Source organism: Palaemon carinicauda, chromosome 13 (genome assembly GCF_036898095.1).
Source record: "Palaemon carinicauda isolate YSFRI2023 chromosome 13, ASM3689809v2, whole genome shotgun sequence".
NCBI classification, from domain to species: Eukaryota; Metazoa; Arthropoda; class Malacostraca; order Decapoda; family Palaemonidae; genus Palaemon; species Palaemon carinicauda.
This window is the reverse complement of record NC_090737.1, coordinates 12,070,172-12,087,023: the sequence shown is the minus strand read 5'-3', so window position 1 is coordinate 12,087,023 and position 16,852 is coordinate 12,070,172. Positions and strand designations below refer to the sequence as shown.

General features: G+C 46.1%; 2 protein-coding genes and 1 long non-coding RNA gene across 6 annotated transcripts in view; 1 reads left to right on the top strand and 2 right to left on the bottom strand.

The window, feature by feature from the left end:
• Positions 1-16,852, bottom strand: part of LOC137652181 (uncharacterized) — a 509,514-nt gene that overhangs the window by 368,513 nt on the left and 124,149 nt on the right. The window lies entirely within an intron of this gene.
• LOC137652180 (QRFP-like peptide receptor) overlaps positions 1-16,852 on the top strand; it is a 431,646-nt gene that overhangs the window by 313,369 nt on the left and 101,425 nt on the right. The gene's annotated exons all lie outside the window — the stretch shown is intronic.
• Positions 1-16,852, bottom strand: part of LOC137652179 (palmitoyltransferase ZDHHC20-A-like) — a 48,738-nt gene that overhangs the window by 1,136 nt on the left and 30,750 nt on the right. For both annotated transcript variants that reach the window (XM_068385388.1, XM_068385389.1), the window contains exon 7: positions 453-676. In XM_068385388.1, coding sequence (XP_068241489.1) covers positions 453-676 — 224 coding nt within the window. The remainder of the gene's footprint in view (positions 1-452; positions 677-16,852) is intronic.

The following is a 16,852-nucleotide window of genomic DNA, read 5'->3' as shown; positions in this document are numbered from 1 at the left end:
ATGGGTTCAGCATATTTCTGTGTATTCCTGTATTTAAATCAATACAAACAAAATAAGGGGCAACTGGATAAAAGGAGTCGGTATAAGCAAAGTTTTAGTGTATACTGCAGCTCTTCAATAGTTTTGCAGTTTTTCCTCCCTTTCAAAAATAACTAAATCAAAATAACAGCAACCAACATAGACCTTCTTATCTTTTAGCTGGTTAATTCACAGCCATTTATATAAGATCAACAAACTGCAATCCTTTTCATTGCATTAACTACACTTCTAAGAACAATCTTAATAAACACACATTCGCACTCAAAAAAAAAAAAAAAAGTACAATGACATCAAATAAAGGAATACAGAAACATCTAGAGCAGCATCAGAAGATGTTTTCCTTGACATGAAAAAACTCATCCAATTAAAATTATCAGCAATACATATTTGAACAAAGTAATAGGCCTACATACCTTCCAAAATTTGATGAAGTATTGCAAAGTGGTTGCTGCAATGAAGAGGCAATACACTAGAGCATAGCCAAGGAAAAGGATGAAAAATTTGTAGTTGGAAAAGGCTACACAATTATTCACCCACGGACAATGATGGTCTAGCTTAAGCACACACTCGCCACATACTGAACAATGATGACAACGATCAGGTTTGATCTGAACACACTTTTCACAATAGCGAATATCTGTAAAAGAAAAAAAAATTCCATCAGTATAAAAAATTTGAAGGCACTACAAGCAAATGATAGTCAATATACAATTTAACAAAATCTATATTTCATAGTCTCAATATCTAGGTACCACTCCATTTGAGGGCACTTCGGTGCCACCAAAGTTAACCAAAGGGTGGGGGGTGGCCTGGACCTTATTGAGCACCTGTCAGATCAGGCTGAAGGGAGATAGCATACATGTCCATCCCATCCCAGGAGAAACACATCCTTGATGAACATGAATGGATCCAGAACTGGTGAACAATAGACCTACAGCTTTTGGTTAAGGCTGGTCGCAAACAAGTCTATAGTAAGGAAACCCCAACAAAGTAAAAGTCCTCACCACTTGAGGACGAAGGGACTACTCTGACCCCCTTATGATAAAGAATCGTGGTGGTGGAATGATGAGGTGTAAGAAAGGGTAAAAACCAAGAAAAAAGCCAAGGAGAAGGCAGATCTATTGGGACAAGAGCAGGATAAAGGAAAATATAAGCAGGCAAAGAAAGAAGCAGTAGCAAAGGCAAAGGCAGAGACAGTAAATGAAGTCTATAAAGAGATGGAAACACCAGAAGGAGAGAAGAAAATATTACGAATTGCTAAGGCCCGAGATGCTGCATCTAAAGACCTGATGCAGATAAGGCAAATAAAAGATAGCAACGGTATAGTTCTAGCAGAAAAGAATGAAATTAAAAGAAAGTGGGAAACTTATTTTTAAAGACTACTGAATGAAAACCCAAGAACAGTATTTGTAGATGGACTCTCAAACGAGACAGTTAGCAAAGGAGTAACTAGAAGAGAAGTAGAACAAGCAGAAAAGAAGATGAAAAATAGTAAAGCTGCAGGACCAGATAATATACCAGAGGAGGTATGGAAGAGTCTTGGAGAGAAAGGTATAGATGTCCTGTGGGACCTGATACAAAAGATCTTCAATCAGGAAAAGATGCCAGAGGAATGGAGAGGAAGCCTAATCATCCCAATCTATAAGGGGAAGAGAGACATCCAGGAATGTGGCAACTACAGAGGCATAAGTTGATAAGCCATACTATGAAGATATGGGAGAAGATCATTGAGAAAAGACTCAGGATGAAAAAACAAATGGTGATTAACAGTCTGGAAGAGGGACTGTAGATGCAATATTTGCTTTGAGGCAGATGATAGAAAAACATCACGAAAAACAGAAAGGATTACATATGGTCTTTATTGACACAGAGAAGGCATACAATTGAGTATCACGTCAGGAGCTGTGGAGATGTATAAGAGAAAAGGGAGTCCCTGAGAAATAAGTAATAATCACCCAAGATATGTATGAGAGGGCAGAAGCAAATGTTAAGAGCAGTAAAGGCCTAACAGAAAGTTTCCCAATTAAATGTGAGACTACATCAGGGGTCTGCATTGAGCCCTTACCTATTTGATCAGGACATGAATGTAGTAACACAAGGTATTAGAGATCAGTCTCCTTGGTGTATGCTTTTTTCTGATAATGTTATACTGTGTAGCAATAGGTGAGAGGTACTAGAATAGAAACTGGAGGAGTGGAGAAGAGAAATGGAAAATAGAGGACTGAAGATCAGTAGGAAAAAGACAGAGTATTTGAGATTGAAAAATGGCGAGAATGGAGAAGTTAGTTTACAAGGAGAGAGATTGAAAAGAGTTGAAAACTTCAAGTATTTAGGATCAACAGTTGAAAAGGATGGTGATCTGGGGGCAGAAATAAACCACAGAATACAAGCAGGATGAAAGAATTGGAAAAAAGTGCGAGAAGTACTATGCGACAGGAAAATAGGGGTTAAGTTGAAAGGTAAAGTACACAGGACAGTTGTGAGACCGGCAATGATGCATGGAGCGGAGACGTGGGCAATAAAGAAGACAGAAGAGAAGAAGCTGACAGGTGGCATAGATGAGAATGTTGAGATGGATGTGTGGGGTGACAAGAAGAGATAAGATACATACATATATACCAAGGCACTTCCCCCAGTTTTGGGGGGTAGCCGACATCAAACAAAAGAAATAAAAAAAAGGGGACCTCTCCTCTCTACATTCCAACCAGCCTGACAAGGGACTCAACCGAGTTCGGCTGGTACTGCTAGGGTGCCACCCTTCCCCGTTATCCACCACAGAGGAAGCTTCATAACGCTGAATCCCTACTGCTGCTACCTCCACGTCATCTAAGGCACCGGAGGAAGCAGCAGGGCCTACCGGAACTGCGTCACAATCGCTCGCCATTCATTCCTATTTCTAGCATGCCCTCTTGCCTCTCTCACATCTATCCTTCTATTACCCAGAGCTTTCTTCACTCCATCCATCCACCCAAACCTTGGCCTTCCTCTTGTACTTCTCCCATCAACTCTTGCATTCATCACCTTCTTTAGCAGACAGCCATTTTCCATTCTCTCAACATGGCCAAACCACCTCAACATATTCATATCCACTCTAGCTGCTAACTCATTTCTTACACCCGTTCTCACCCTCACCACTTCGTTCCTAACCCTATCTACTTGAGATACACCAGCCATACTCCTTAGACACTTCATCTCAAACACATTCAATTTCTGTATCTCCGTCACTTTCATTCCCCACAACTCTGATCCATACATCACAGTTGGTAAAATCACTTTCTCATACAGAACTCTCTTTACATTCATGCCCAACCCTCTATTTTTTACTACTCCCTTAACTGCCCCAAACACTTTGCATCCTTCATTCACTCTCTTACATACATCTGCTTCCACTCCACCATTTGCTGCAACAACAGACCCCAAGTACTTAAACTGATCCACCTCTTCAAGTAACTCTCCATTCAACATGACATTCAACCTTGCACCACCTTCCCTTTTCATACATCTCATAACCTTACTCTTACCCACATTAACTCTCAACTTCCTTCTCTCACACACCCTTCCAAATTCTGTCACTAATCGGCCAAGCTTCTCTTCCTCGTCTGCAACCAGTACAGTATCATCCGCAAACAACAACTGATTTACCTTCCATTCATGGTCATTCTCATCTACCAGTTTCAATCCTCATCCAAGCACTCGAGCATTCACCTCTCTCACCACTCCATCAACATACGAGTTAAACAACCACGGCGACATCACACATCCCTGACTCAGCCCCACTCTCACCGGAAACCAATCACTCACTTAATTTCCTATCCTAGCACATGCTTTACTACCTTTGTAGAAACTTTTCACTGCTTGCAACAACTTTCCACCAACTCCATATAACCTCATTACATTCCACATTGCTTCCCTATCAACTCTATCATACGCTTTCTCCAGATCCATAAACGCAACATACACCTCCTTACCTTTTGCTAAATATTTCTCGCATATCTGCCTAACTGTAAAAATCTGATTCATACAACCCCTACCTCTTCTAAAACCACCCTGTACTACTAAGATTGCATTCTCTGTTTTATCCTTAATTCTATTAATCAGTACTGTACCTTACACTTTTCCAACTACACTCAACAAACTAATACCCATTGAATTACAACTCTTGTGCACATCTCCCTTACCCTTATATAGTGGTACAATACATGCACAAACCTAATCTATTGGTACAATTGACAAAAAAAAATCACAAATTATTAGTAATTTGTATTTTTCCTAACATACTTACCAAGAAACACTTTCTTAGGAGTTGCCTGGAACCTCCTCTCAAACGACCAGAGTTTTGTGTAGTTTACCCTACTCCCATTTTCTATAATGATATGCCTAGCGGAGGAATACGTGTCCTGAGGGCAATACCAAGGCAGGCCACATGTTTCCCAGGTTGTAAGCTTCAGTAAATTCTATGTAAGTAACAATACTAAAGATCAGTGAGGCACATGGGGGAAGGATGGGGGGGTCATAACTCGAAAGTGTTTCTCGGGAAGTACATACATACATACATATACCAAGGCACTTCCCCCAATTTTGGGGGGTAGCCGACATCAACAAAGAAAGAAACAAAAACAAAAAGGGGACTTCTACTCTCTACGTTCCTCCCAGCCTAACAAGGGACTCAACCGAGTTCGGCTGGTACTGTTAGGGTGTCACAGCCCACCCTCCCACATTATCCACCACAGATGAAGCTTCATAATGCTGAATCCCCTACTGCTGCTACCTCCGCGGTCATCTAAGGCACCGGAGGAAGCAGCAGGGCCTACCGGAGCTGCGTCACAATCGCTCGCCATTCATTCCTATTTCTAGCACGTTCTCTAACTCTCTTGCCTCGCTCACATCTATCCTCCTATCACCCAGAGCTTCCGTTACTCCATCCATCCACCCAAACCTTGGCCTTCCTCTCTTACTTCTCCCATCAACTCTTGCATTCATCACCTTCTTTAGCAGACAGTCATTTTCCATTCTCTCAACATGGCCAAACCACCTCAACACATTCATATCCACTCTAGCTGCTAACTCATTTCTTACACCCGTTCTCACCCTCACCACTTCGTTCCTAACCCTATCTACTCGAGATACACCAGCCATACTCCTTAGACACTTCATCTCAAACACATTCAATTTCTGTCTCTCCATCACTTTCATTCCCCACAACTCCGATCCATACATCACAGTTGGTACAATTACTTTCTCATATAGAACTCTCTTTACATTCATGCCCAACCCTCTATTTTTTACTACTCCCTTAACTGCCCCCAACACTTTGCAACCTTCATTGACTCTCTGACGTACATCTGCTTCCACTCCACCATTTGCTGCAACAACAGACCCCAAGTACTTAAACTGATCCACCTCCTCAAGTAACTCTCCAATCAACATGACATTCAACCTTGTACCACCTTCCCTTCTCGTACATCTCATAACCTTACTCTTACCCACATTAACTCTCAACTTCCCTCTCTCACACACACTTCCAAATTCTGTCACTAATTGTCCAAGCTTCTCTTCCTCTTCTGCAACCAGTACAGTATCATCCGCAAACAACAACTGATTTACCTCCCATTCGTGGTCATTCTTGTCTACCAGTTTTAATCCTCGTCCAAGCACTCGAGCATTCACCTCTCTCACCACTCCATCAACATACAAGTTAAACAACCACGGCAACATCACACATCCCTGTCTCAGCCCCACTCTCACCGGAAACCAATCACTCACTTAATTTCCTATCCTTACACATGCTTTACTACCTTTGTAGAAACTTTTCACTGCTTGCAACAACTTTCCACCAACTCCATATAACCTCAGTACATTCCACATTGCTTCCCTATCAACTCTATCATATGCTTTCTCCAGATCCATAAACGCAACATACACCTCCTTACCTTTTGCTAAATATTTCTCGCATATCTGCCTAACTGTAAAATGTTATTTTCCTTAGTAAAATAAATTTTTGAATATACTTACCCGGTGATCATGTAGCTGCAGCTCTGCTGCCCGACAGAAAAAAACCTACGGGCGGGATACGCCAGCGATCGCTATACAGGTGGGGGTGTACAACAACAGCGCCATCTGTCGAGTAGGTACTCCAGTACTTCTTGTCAACAAAGAACCAATTTTCTCCTCGGTCCACTGGGTCTCTATGGGGAGGAAGGGAGGGTCCTTTAATTCATGATCACCGGGTAAGTATATTCAAAAATTTATTTTACTAAGGAAAATAACATTTTTCAATATTAATCTTACCCGGTGATCATGTAGCTGATTCACACCCAGGGGGGTGGGTGGAGACCAGCATACATGTTAACATTATAAGCTAAGTATCCCGTATTTCATTTTAGCAGTTATTCAAAATAACAGACATAAAATTAATAAGTACCTGGTAAGGAAGTCGACTTGAACCATTACTCTGCCTTTTTAAGTACGTCTTCCTTACTGAGCCTCGCGATCCTCTTAGGATGCTGAGCGACTCCTAGGTGCTGAAGTATGAAGGGCTGCAACCCATACTAAAGGACCTCATCACAACCTCTAGGCGCTTCTCAAGAAAGAATTTGACCACCCGCCAAATCAACCAGGATGCGAAAGGCTTCTTAGCCTTCCGTACAACCCAAAAACAACAATAAAAAGCATTTCAAGAGAAAGATCAAAAAACGTTATGGGATTATGGGAATGTAGTGGTTGAGCCCTCACCTACTACTGCACTCGCTGCTACGAATGGTCCCAGGGTGTAGCAGTTCTCGTAAAGAGACTGGACATCTTTAAGGTAAAATGATGCGAACACTGACTTGCTTCTCCAATAGGTTGCATCCATTACACTCTGCAGAGATCGGTTCTGTTTGAAGGCCACTGAAGTAGCGACAGCTCTAACTTCATGTGTCCTTACCTTCAGCAAAGCATGGTCTTCCTCATTCAGATGAGAATGGGCTTCTCTAATCAAAAGTCTGATGTAATAAGAAACTGCGTTCTTCGACATCGGTAAAGCAGGTTTCTTAATAGAACACCATAAAGCTTCTGATTGTCCTCGTAATGGCTTCGTACGTCTTAAATAGTACTTAAGAGCTCTTACTGGGCATAGTACTCTCTCTTGTTCGTTTCCAACTAAACTGGACAGACTTGGAATCTCGAACGATTTGGGCCAAGGACGAGAAGGTAGTTCGTTTTTAGCTAAAAAACCAAGCTGTAAGGAACATGTAGCCGTTTCAGATGTAAATCCTATGTTCCTGCTGAAGGCGTGTATCTCACTGACTCTTTTAGCTGTTGCTAAGCAAACGAGGAAAAGAGTCTTCAAAGTGAGATCTTTAAAAGAGGCTGATTGAAGCGGTTCGAACCTTGCTGACATCAGGAACCTTAAAACCACGTCTAAGTTCCAACCTGGTGTGGCTAACCGACGCTCCTTTGAGGTCTCAAAAGACTTAAGGAGGTCCTGTAGATCTTTGTTGTTGGAAAGATCTAAGCCTCTGTGGCGGAAGACTGCTGCCAACATGCTTCTGTAACCTTTGATGGTAGGAGCTGATAGGGATCTTACCTTCCTAAGGTGTAAAAGGAAGTCAGCTATCTGCGTTACAGAGGTACTGGTTGAGGATACTGAATTCGCCTTGCACCAGCTTCGGAAGACTTCCCATTTTGACTGGTAGACCTTGAGAGTGGATGTCCTCCTTGCTCTGGCAATCGCTCTGACTGCCTCCTTCGAAAAGCCTCTAGCTCTTGAGAGTCTTTCGATAGTCTGAAGGCAGTCAGACGAAGAGCGTGGAGGCTTGGGTGTACCTTCTTTACGTGCGGCTGACGCAGAAGGTCCACTCTTAGAGGAAGAGTCCTGGGAACGTCTACTAGCCATTGCAGTACCTCGGTGAACCATTCTCTCGCGGGCCAAAGGGGAGCAACCAACGTCAACCTTGTCCCTTCGTGAGAGGCGAACTTCTGCAGTACCTTGTTGACAATCTTGAACGGGGGGAACGCATAAAGGTCTAGATGGGACCAATCCAGAAGAAAGGCATCTACGTGAACTGCTGCTGGGTCCGGAATCGGTGAGCAATAATTTGGGAGCCTCTTGGTCATCGAGGTAGCGAACAGATCTATGGTGGGCTGACCCCACAGGGCCCATAGTCTGTTGCAAACATTCTTGTGAAGGGTCCATTCTGTAGGGATGATCTGACCCTTCCGGCTGAGGCGGTCTGCCATGACATTCATGTCGCCTTGAATGAACCTCGTTACAAGCGATATCTTTCGATCTCTTGACCAGGTGAGGAGGTCCCTTGCGATCTCGAACAACGTCCTCGAACGAGTCCCTCCTTGCTTGGAGATGTACGCCAAGGCTGTAGTGTTGTCGGAGTTCACCTCCACCACCTTGCCTAGAAGGAGGGACTTGAAGCTTCTCAAGGCCAGATGAACTGCCAGTAGCTCCTTGCAGTTGATGTGTAGTGCTCTTTGATCCGGATTCCACGTGCCCGAGCATTCCCGACCGTCCAGTGTCGCACCCCAGCCCGTGTCCGATGCGTCCGAGAAGAGAAGGTGGTCGGGGGTCTGAACAGCCAGTGGTAGACCTTCCTTGAGAAGAATGCTGTTCTTCTACCAAGTCAGAGCAGACTTCATCTCTTCGGAAATAGGAACTGAGACCGCTTCTAGCGTCATGTCCTTTCTCCAGTGAGCAGCTAGGTGAAACTGAAGGGGTCGGAGGTGGAGTCTCCCTAACGCGATGAACTGGTCCAGCGATGAAAGCGTCCCTATTAGACTCATCCACTGTCTGACTGAACATCGGTTCCTTTTCAGCATGCTCTGGATGCATTCTTGGGCTTGACTGATTCTGGGGGCCGACGGAAAAGCCCGAAAAGCTTGACTCTGAATCTCCATACCTAGATAGACTATAGTTTGGGATGGAACGAGTTGGGACTTTTCTATATTGACCAGGAGACCCAATTCCTTGGTCAGATCCATAGTCCATTTGAGATTCTCCAGACAGCGACGACTTGACGCAGCTCTTAAAAGCCAGTCGTCCAAATAGAGGGAGGCTCTGATGTCTGCTAAATGCAGGAATTTGGCAATATTCCTCATCAGTTTGGTAAACACTAGAGGTGCCGTGCTTAGGCCAAAGCACAGGGCTTGGAACTGGTAAACCACCTTCCCAAAGACGAACCTTAGGAAAGGTTGGGAATCTGGGTGGATGGGGACGTGAAAGTACGCGTCCTTTAGGTCTAACGAGACCATCCAGTCTTCCTTCCTGACCGATGCTAGCACCGACTTCGTCGTCTCCATGGTGAACGTCTGCTTGGTGACAAAGACATTTAGAGCACTGACGTCTAGCACCGGTCTCCACCCTCCTGTCTTCTTCGCTACTAAGAAGAGACGGTTGTAGAAGCCCGGGGATTGATGGTCCCAGACTATGACTACCGCTCCCTTTTGTAGCAAGAGAGACACCTCTAGCTGTAAAGCTAGCCTCTTGTCCTCCTCTCTGTACCTGGGAGAGAGGTCGATGGGAGTTGTTGCTAGAGGGGGCTTGCGCAAGAATGGAATCCTGTACCCCTCTCTGAGCAACTTCACAGACTGTGCGTCTGCACCCCTGTTCTCCCAGGCCTGCCAGTAGTTCTTGAGCCTGGCTCCCACTGCTGTCTGGAGAAGATGGCAGTCAGACTCTGCCTTTTGAGGACTTGGAACCCTTCTTCTTTTTGCCACGTTGACTATCGGCACGGGTACCTCCTCTGCTGGAGGTTCTGCCACGAAAGGGCGGAATGAACCTAGACGCTGGTGTGTCCATCCTAGGTCTAGGCACGGAAGGTAAAGCTGTGACTTTACGTGCGGATGACGCCACCAGGTCATGGGTATCCTTCTGGATCAACGAGGCGGCAATCCCCTTGATCAGCTCTTCAGGAAAGAGACACTTGGATAGCGGAGCAAACATCAGCTCTGACTTCTGACATGGTGTGATCCCCGCCGACAAGAAGGAGCAAAGGTGATCTCGCTTCTTAAGAACTCCCGACACGAAAGAAGCCGCAAGCTCGCCAGACCCATCCCGAATGGCTTTGTCCATGCATGACATGATGAGCATGGCAGAGTCCTTATCCGAAGGGGAGGTCTTTCTGCTCAACGCTCCCAAACACCAGTCCAGAAAGTTGAAGATCTCAAACGCCCGGAAAACTCCCTTTAAGAGATGGTCCATGTCCGAAAAGGTCCAGCAAATCTTGGAGCGTCTCATAGCCAGTCTGCGGGGAGAGTCTACCAGACTTGAGAAGTCGCCCTGGGCAGAGGCAGGAACTCCCAAGCCGAGATCTTCTCCTGTGGCATACCAGACGCTAGATTTGGAAGCAAGCTTGGTCGGTGGGAAGATGAAGGAAGTCTTCCCAAGCTGCTTCTTGGCCTGCAACCACTCTCCAAGTACCCTTAAAGCTCTCTTGGATGAGCGCACGAGTACGAGCTTCGTAAAGGCAGGAGCTGCTGACTGCATGCCTAAAGCGAACTCAGAGGGAGGTGAGCGTGGGGCTGCAGACACAAACTGGTCCGGATACAACTCCTTAAACAGGGCAAGGACTTTCCTAAAGTCTAAGGAGGGAGGCGTAGTCTTGGGTTCCTCTATGTCGGAGTGTTGATCGTCCAAATGCGCAGCTTCGTCGTCATCAGAGATTCCTTCATCCGAATGCTGAGGAGGAAGCGGCAAAGGAGGAGAAGAAAGCTGAACGGCTGAATCCGGCAGCACGGGTGCATGCGTAGCTGCACTGGATCCAACATCATGCCGCTGCTGGTCAGTCTGAGAGCTGGCAACAACAAAAGCGGAGTGGTGGTGCGTGGTGGGGACTGCCGTGGGTTGCGGAGACTGCCGCATTGCGTCAAAACACGGTAGCTTGACAGCACCTTCCCACTGCTGATGCGGTAGCTCACGCATGTCAACGGAGGGTGCCGCACGTCGGCTAACATCAACATGCGTCTGGCAGGGTCGACTGCGCATCGGTGGTGGAGCTCTCACAGCCGGAGTGTGGGAGCAGGCAGCCGCAGTGTCTGCTGAGCGCACAACCGTGGCAGGTTGTAGGTTAACGGGTGCAGAGTCAACCTTCTCAGCACGATACTCCTGCATGAAGGAAGCTAGCTGAGACTGCATAGACTGCAGCATAGACCACTTAGGGTCTACAGCGGAAGGTGCGGCAACAGACGGAGTGATTGCCTGCTGCGGAACCACTCTACCTCTCTTGGGAGGTGTGCAGTCTTCGGAAGACTGCGGCGAGTCCGAACTGACCCAGTGGCTACACCTGGGCCGTTGGACTCGCTCGGAAGGGACCTTGCGCTTGAGAGGTCGTGAGACCTTGGTCCAGCGTTTCTGACGAGAAACTTCTTCCGCAGACGAGGAATGAATGGGCTCACTCGTCTGTTTGTGGGTGGGACGATCTCTGCAAGATACGTCCGCAACCACTGAGGGTACATCTGAACGCTGATCAAGGCCTGTCGAACCCTTTGGTCCTTCGACATTGCTTCTCCCCTGGGCTTGGGAGCTTGCAAGAGGTCCCGGACTGGGAGGACGACTGGCACGAACAGATGCACCCTCACGCGTAACACTGACACTTTTCACAGCACTTGCACTCACTACACTTCCCACTGCACTTTTCTCCTTCAACTCTTTGACGTCGGCCAAGAGTTGATTGCGGTCATTCGCTAATGACTCCACTCTGTCACCAACAGCCTGAATGGCACGCATCATGTCCGCCATCGAGGGTTGTTGAGAGCTAGTAGAAGGGTCGGGTGTAACCACTACAGGGGAAGGAATAGGTTGTGGGGCATGGGGAGAGGAAAAATCAAAAGAGCGAGACAAACTCCTCCTGATCCTATCCTTCTCTAGCCTTCGTGCATTCTTAAGGAATTCTTGAAAATCGAATTCCGAAAGCCCAGCGCATTCCTCACATCGATCTTCCAATTGACAGGCTTTACCCCTACAATTGGAACAAACGGTGTGAGGATCTATAGAGGCCTTCGGAAGACGCCTAGAACAGTCCCTAGCGCTACACTGCCTGTACTTGGGGACTTGAGTAGGGTCAGACATCTTGAATTAGTCAAAGGGGGAAATCCAAAATCTATCTAAGTCGTCAACAAATAATCCAAAATCTAATCAATAAAGCTTGATAAGGTATTGATAATAACTCCTGTACAGCGAAAGCTAATATCTAGAGAGAATACATCACCAAATAGCGTGAAAATCAACTCCAGAAACAACAGCGTATCAAGTAGGTCTTGCCGGTGGCACGACAGAGAGAAAATTGATTCTTTGTTGACAAGAAGTACTGGAGTACCTACTCGACAGATGGCGCTGTTGTTGTACACCCCCACCTGTATAGCGATCGCTGGCGTATCCCGCCTGTAGGTTTTTTCTGTCGGGCAGCAGAGCTGCAGCTACATGATCACCGGGTAAGATTAATATTGAAAAAATCTGATTCATACAACCCCTACCTCTTCTAAAACCACCCTGTACTTCCAAGATTGCATTCTCTGTTTTATCCTTGATCCTATTAATCATAACTCTACCATACACTTTTCCAACTACACTCAACACACTAATACCTCTTGAATTACAACACTCATGCACATCTCCCTTACCCTTATATAGTGGTACAATACATGCACAAACCCAATCTACTGGTACCATTGAAAACACAAAACACACATTAAACAATCTCACCAACCATTCAAGTACAGTCACACCCCCCTCCTTCAACATCTCAGCTCTCACACCATCCATACCAGATGCTTTTCTACTCTCGTTTCATCTAGTGCTCTCCTCACTTCATCTATTGTAATCTCTCTCTCATTCTCATCTCCCATCACTGGCACCTCAACACCTGCAACAGCAATTATATCTGCCTCCCTATTATCCTCAACATTCAGTAAACTTTCAAAATATTCTGCCCACCTCTTCCTTGCCTCCTCTCCTTTTAACAACCTTCCATTTCCATCTTTCACTGTCTCTTCAATTCTTGAGCCAGCCTTCCTTACTCTCTTCACTTCTTTCCAAAACTACGTCTTATTCTCTTCATATGAATGACCCAATCCCTGACCCCACCTCAGGTCATGTTAGGAAAAATACAAATTACTAATAATTTGTGATTTGTTCCAACACAGAGACTTACCTCAAAACACTTTCTTAGGAGACTTACACTTTAGGAGGTGGGAGTGCCTCCCTGACAAGGACCCCAACACATGGAAAGTAGGATAAACTACACAAAGAGCTCATTAATTGTGCAAATAGTACTCACCCTACAAAATTCCTTGATGTGCTTGATGAATTTTGAACATAACTTAATGTGCCGGTCTACTGGCTAAGACCTCCACAGACGATGGACAGTACGAGAAAAAGATAAGGGGAAATAATAGATAAGAACGCTTGTGTCCAGAGAGTTTGAAATCCACGATTGAACCCGGGGCTTGAGCCGTTAAATCGGTTGGAGCGCTGAGATGACTGGCCCGATCGAAAAACCATCCAATGATTTCCTCGTACAATCCTTGAGGTAGTGAGCGGTGAATGTCGACTAATTAGACCAAGTTCCCTCTCTAAGTACCTGAGCAACAGACATGTTCTTTTCAAAGGCTAGAGAGGTGCTTAAACCTCTAACATCATGAGCTCTGGGCTTTCCTGGAACTGAAAGTCCAGCACTAGAATAAGCTTGAATTATAACTTGCCTGAGCCAAAAAGAAATAGTGTTCTTTGAAATTTTCTTTTTAGTCTTACCCATGGATACAAAAAGATTCTTAATTCCAGGACGGAGATTCGCCGTCCTCTTAAGATATTTCCTAATAACCCTGATAGGGCACAACTTTAAGTCTTCTTGATTTCCTGAGTTTGGAATTGCTGGGATGGAAAAACCCTCAAACCTAGGATCCCAAACGGATGGATTCTGGGTCTTGGCGACGAATGATGGAACAAACTTAAAGGAAATATCCTTCCATCCCCTTGAGTGTTCTACTTCATACGACAATCCATGAAGTTCACCCACTCTCTTAGCTGAAGCCAACGCTAGTAAGAAGACAGCTTTAAGCGCAAGATTTCTGTCCACAATATCTTTAAAGGTTCGAAGGGTGGCTTACTAAGCATATCTAGAACTCTAGCCAGATCCCAATTTGGAACCCTAGGGGAAGAGGGAGGACATGATTGCTCAAAACTCTTGATGAGCATGGAAATATGTCTGGAAGAACCCAAATCTATTCCCTTCAAAAGAAAGACTTGTCCAAGGGCGGCTCGAACCCCCTTAACTGCTGGAATCGACATGCCCAGCACATCCCTGAGGTGAACGAGAAAATCTGCGATATCGGGTACTGATGCTTCTAAGGGCTCTATCGTCTTTGAAGCACACCATTTAACAAAAGTTGTCCATTTTGCTTGATAGACTGCTGTGGAAGACTTTCTCAAGTAACGAGACATTCTCACAGCTGTCTTTGACGAATACCCTTGTCTTTTCAGCAGACACTGGATAACCTCCAGGCGTGAAGACGAAGGGATTGAGGATTTTCATGAAACCTCTGGAAGTGTGGCTGCCTCAGGAGGTCCGGTCTGTCTGGAAGAGGCCACGGAGGGAGAATGGCGAGGCCATTTAGGTCTGCAAACCACTCTCTCTCCGCCCACCAAGGCACTACCAAAGTCATCTTTAGGTTGTTGGCTGTCCTTACTCTGTTGAAGACCTGTCTTATCAGGGCGAAGGGAGGAAAAGCATACACGTCGAGATTGTCCCAGTTGTGTTGAAAGGCGTCCTCCAAGACTGCCTTTGGGTCTGGGACAGGAGAACAGAATACGGGAAGTTGCGCGTTTCAATCGTGTCGCGAAGAGATCCATTACCGGAGAGCCCCACATCTGAATGATGTAACTTGCTACCTCTGGATGAAGGGACCATTTTGTCCCTACTACCTGGCCTACTCTGCTGAGGCCGTCCGCTAGAACATTTTTCTTCCCTGGAATGAATCTCGCCGACAGTCTGACCTCTTCGTTTTCCGCCCACTTCAGGACTTGCAGGGCGAGATTGCACAACTCCTTCGACTTCAACCCTCCTTCCTTCTTTATGTACGCCACTACTGTTGCGTTGTCTGACATCAGAGCCACTGAATTTCCTTTCAGAACTTGAGTGAAGTGTAGGCAGGCTTCCTGAACCGCTCTCATCTCCAGGATATTGATGAAGATACTTTTCTTCTTCTGTCTATTTGCCTCTCGCTGTTTTCCCCCGAAGATGAGCACCCCAACCTTCCTTTGATGCGTCCGTGAAGAGTAGAAGTTCTGGAGGGCCGGAGGACAGAGGCATCCCTTTTAGTGTGTTTGCACAGTTCTGCCACCACTCTAGAGCTTGTTTGGTTTCTGGAAGAACTTGAACAATCCTGTCTGGGGAACTTCTCTGATCCCACTGATCTTTTAAGTTCCATTGTATGCTCCTGAGGTTCTGCCTTCTGTGTGGAACCAACTTTTCTAAGGACACCAAATGTCCTATTAACCTCTGCCAATCCTTCGCTCTTCTGGGCTGGCCTTCTAGGAAGGGACGGAGTACTTGGTCCAGGTTGTTCAGCCTGTCTACTGATGGAAATGCCTTGACCTGCAATGAATCTAGAACTATCCCCAAGTACGTCGTTTTGTTGGTTGGAATTAGATGAGATTTCTCCAGATTGACGGTAATGCCCAGATTTTTGCATAGTTGAAGAAGGTCTGCACCTTGTTGATTCAAGACTTCCTTTGAGGATGAAAGGCGTAACCAGTCGTCCAGGTACCGAATTAGACGAATACCCCGTTCGTGATCCCAAACGGAGATCGTCGTAAAGATTCTTGTGATTACCTGGGGAGCTGTAAAAAGTCCGAAACACAGGGCCTTGAATTGCATAATCTGGGCACCCCATTTCACCCGGAGAAACTTCCTGCTTGCTGGATGAATTGGAATCTGGAAATAGGCATCCTTGAGGTCTATGGAAATCATAAAATCCCCTTCCCTCAAGGACGCCATGACTGTTCTTGGGGTGTCCATCTTGAAACTCGTCTTTCGTATAAATTTGTTGAGGGCTGACAGGTCTATCACTGGTCTCCAACCTCCTGTTGCTTTCTCCACCAAGAAAAGACGACTGTAGAACCCCGGACCCGGAAGCTTTAACGTCTCCATAGCTCCCTTCTGCATCATTGTGGAGACTTCTTCGTCCAAGGCAGCTCTCTTCAACGGGTCTTTGGGGGCTAACCATTCCGCCTGGCTTGCTGGGATCAAAGGAGGAGGATCCTCCAGAAAAGGAATCCTGTAGCCCTCCTTCAACACAGATACTGTCCATGGATCTGCTCCGTGGAGCTTCCATGCTTGCCAAAACAGTCTGAGGCATCCCCTACCTGAGGCTTGGGCAGGGTAGGGGGGCCTCTCACATTACCTCCTACGAGAAGAACGTCCTGATCGGCCTCTCCTGGAGGACGAGTATGAACTCCTGTAGGTGGAAGGAGCTGAAGTAGCTCCCCTTCGGGAGGGATTCGTCGACTGAGCCCATTGACCTGAAGAAGGGTCTCTTCTTACTTGAGACGGAGACGAACGAGAAGTAGAAGGTGCCTCACCTACAGGTCTCCTAAGACGGGACGTCTCGCAGATTGCGACTTGGGCACGATGACTTCCCTCTTCTTGGACATCTTCTCCGCTACTTCTTCAGCTTTCTTTACCGGGAACAGTTGTTCATCCCAAATTGAGATGTTCCGAAGAGCCCTTGCTCCCCTGTCAGAGATTTTCCTCGGGAGATTCTTCAACAGCGAATCCCTTCTCCTCAGCACCCAGTTTGCTGAAAGAGCCAAGGCCTGAAACGTGAG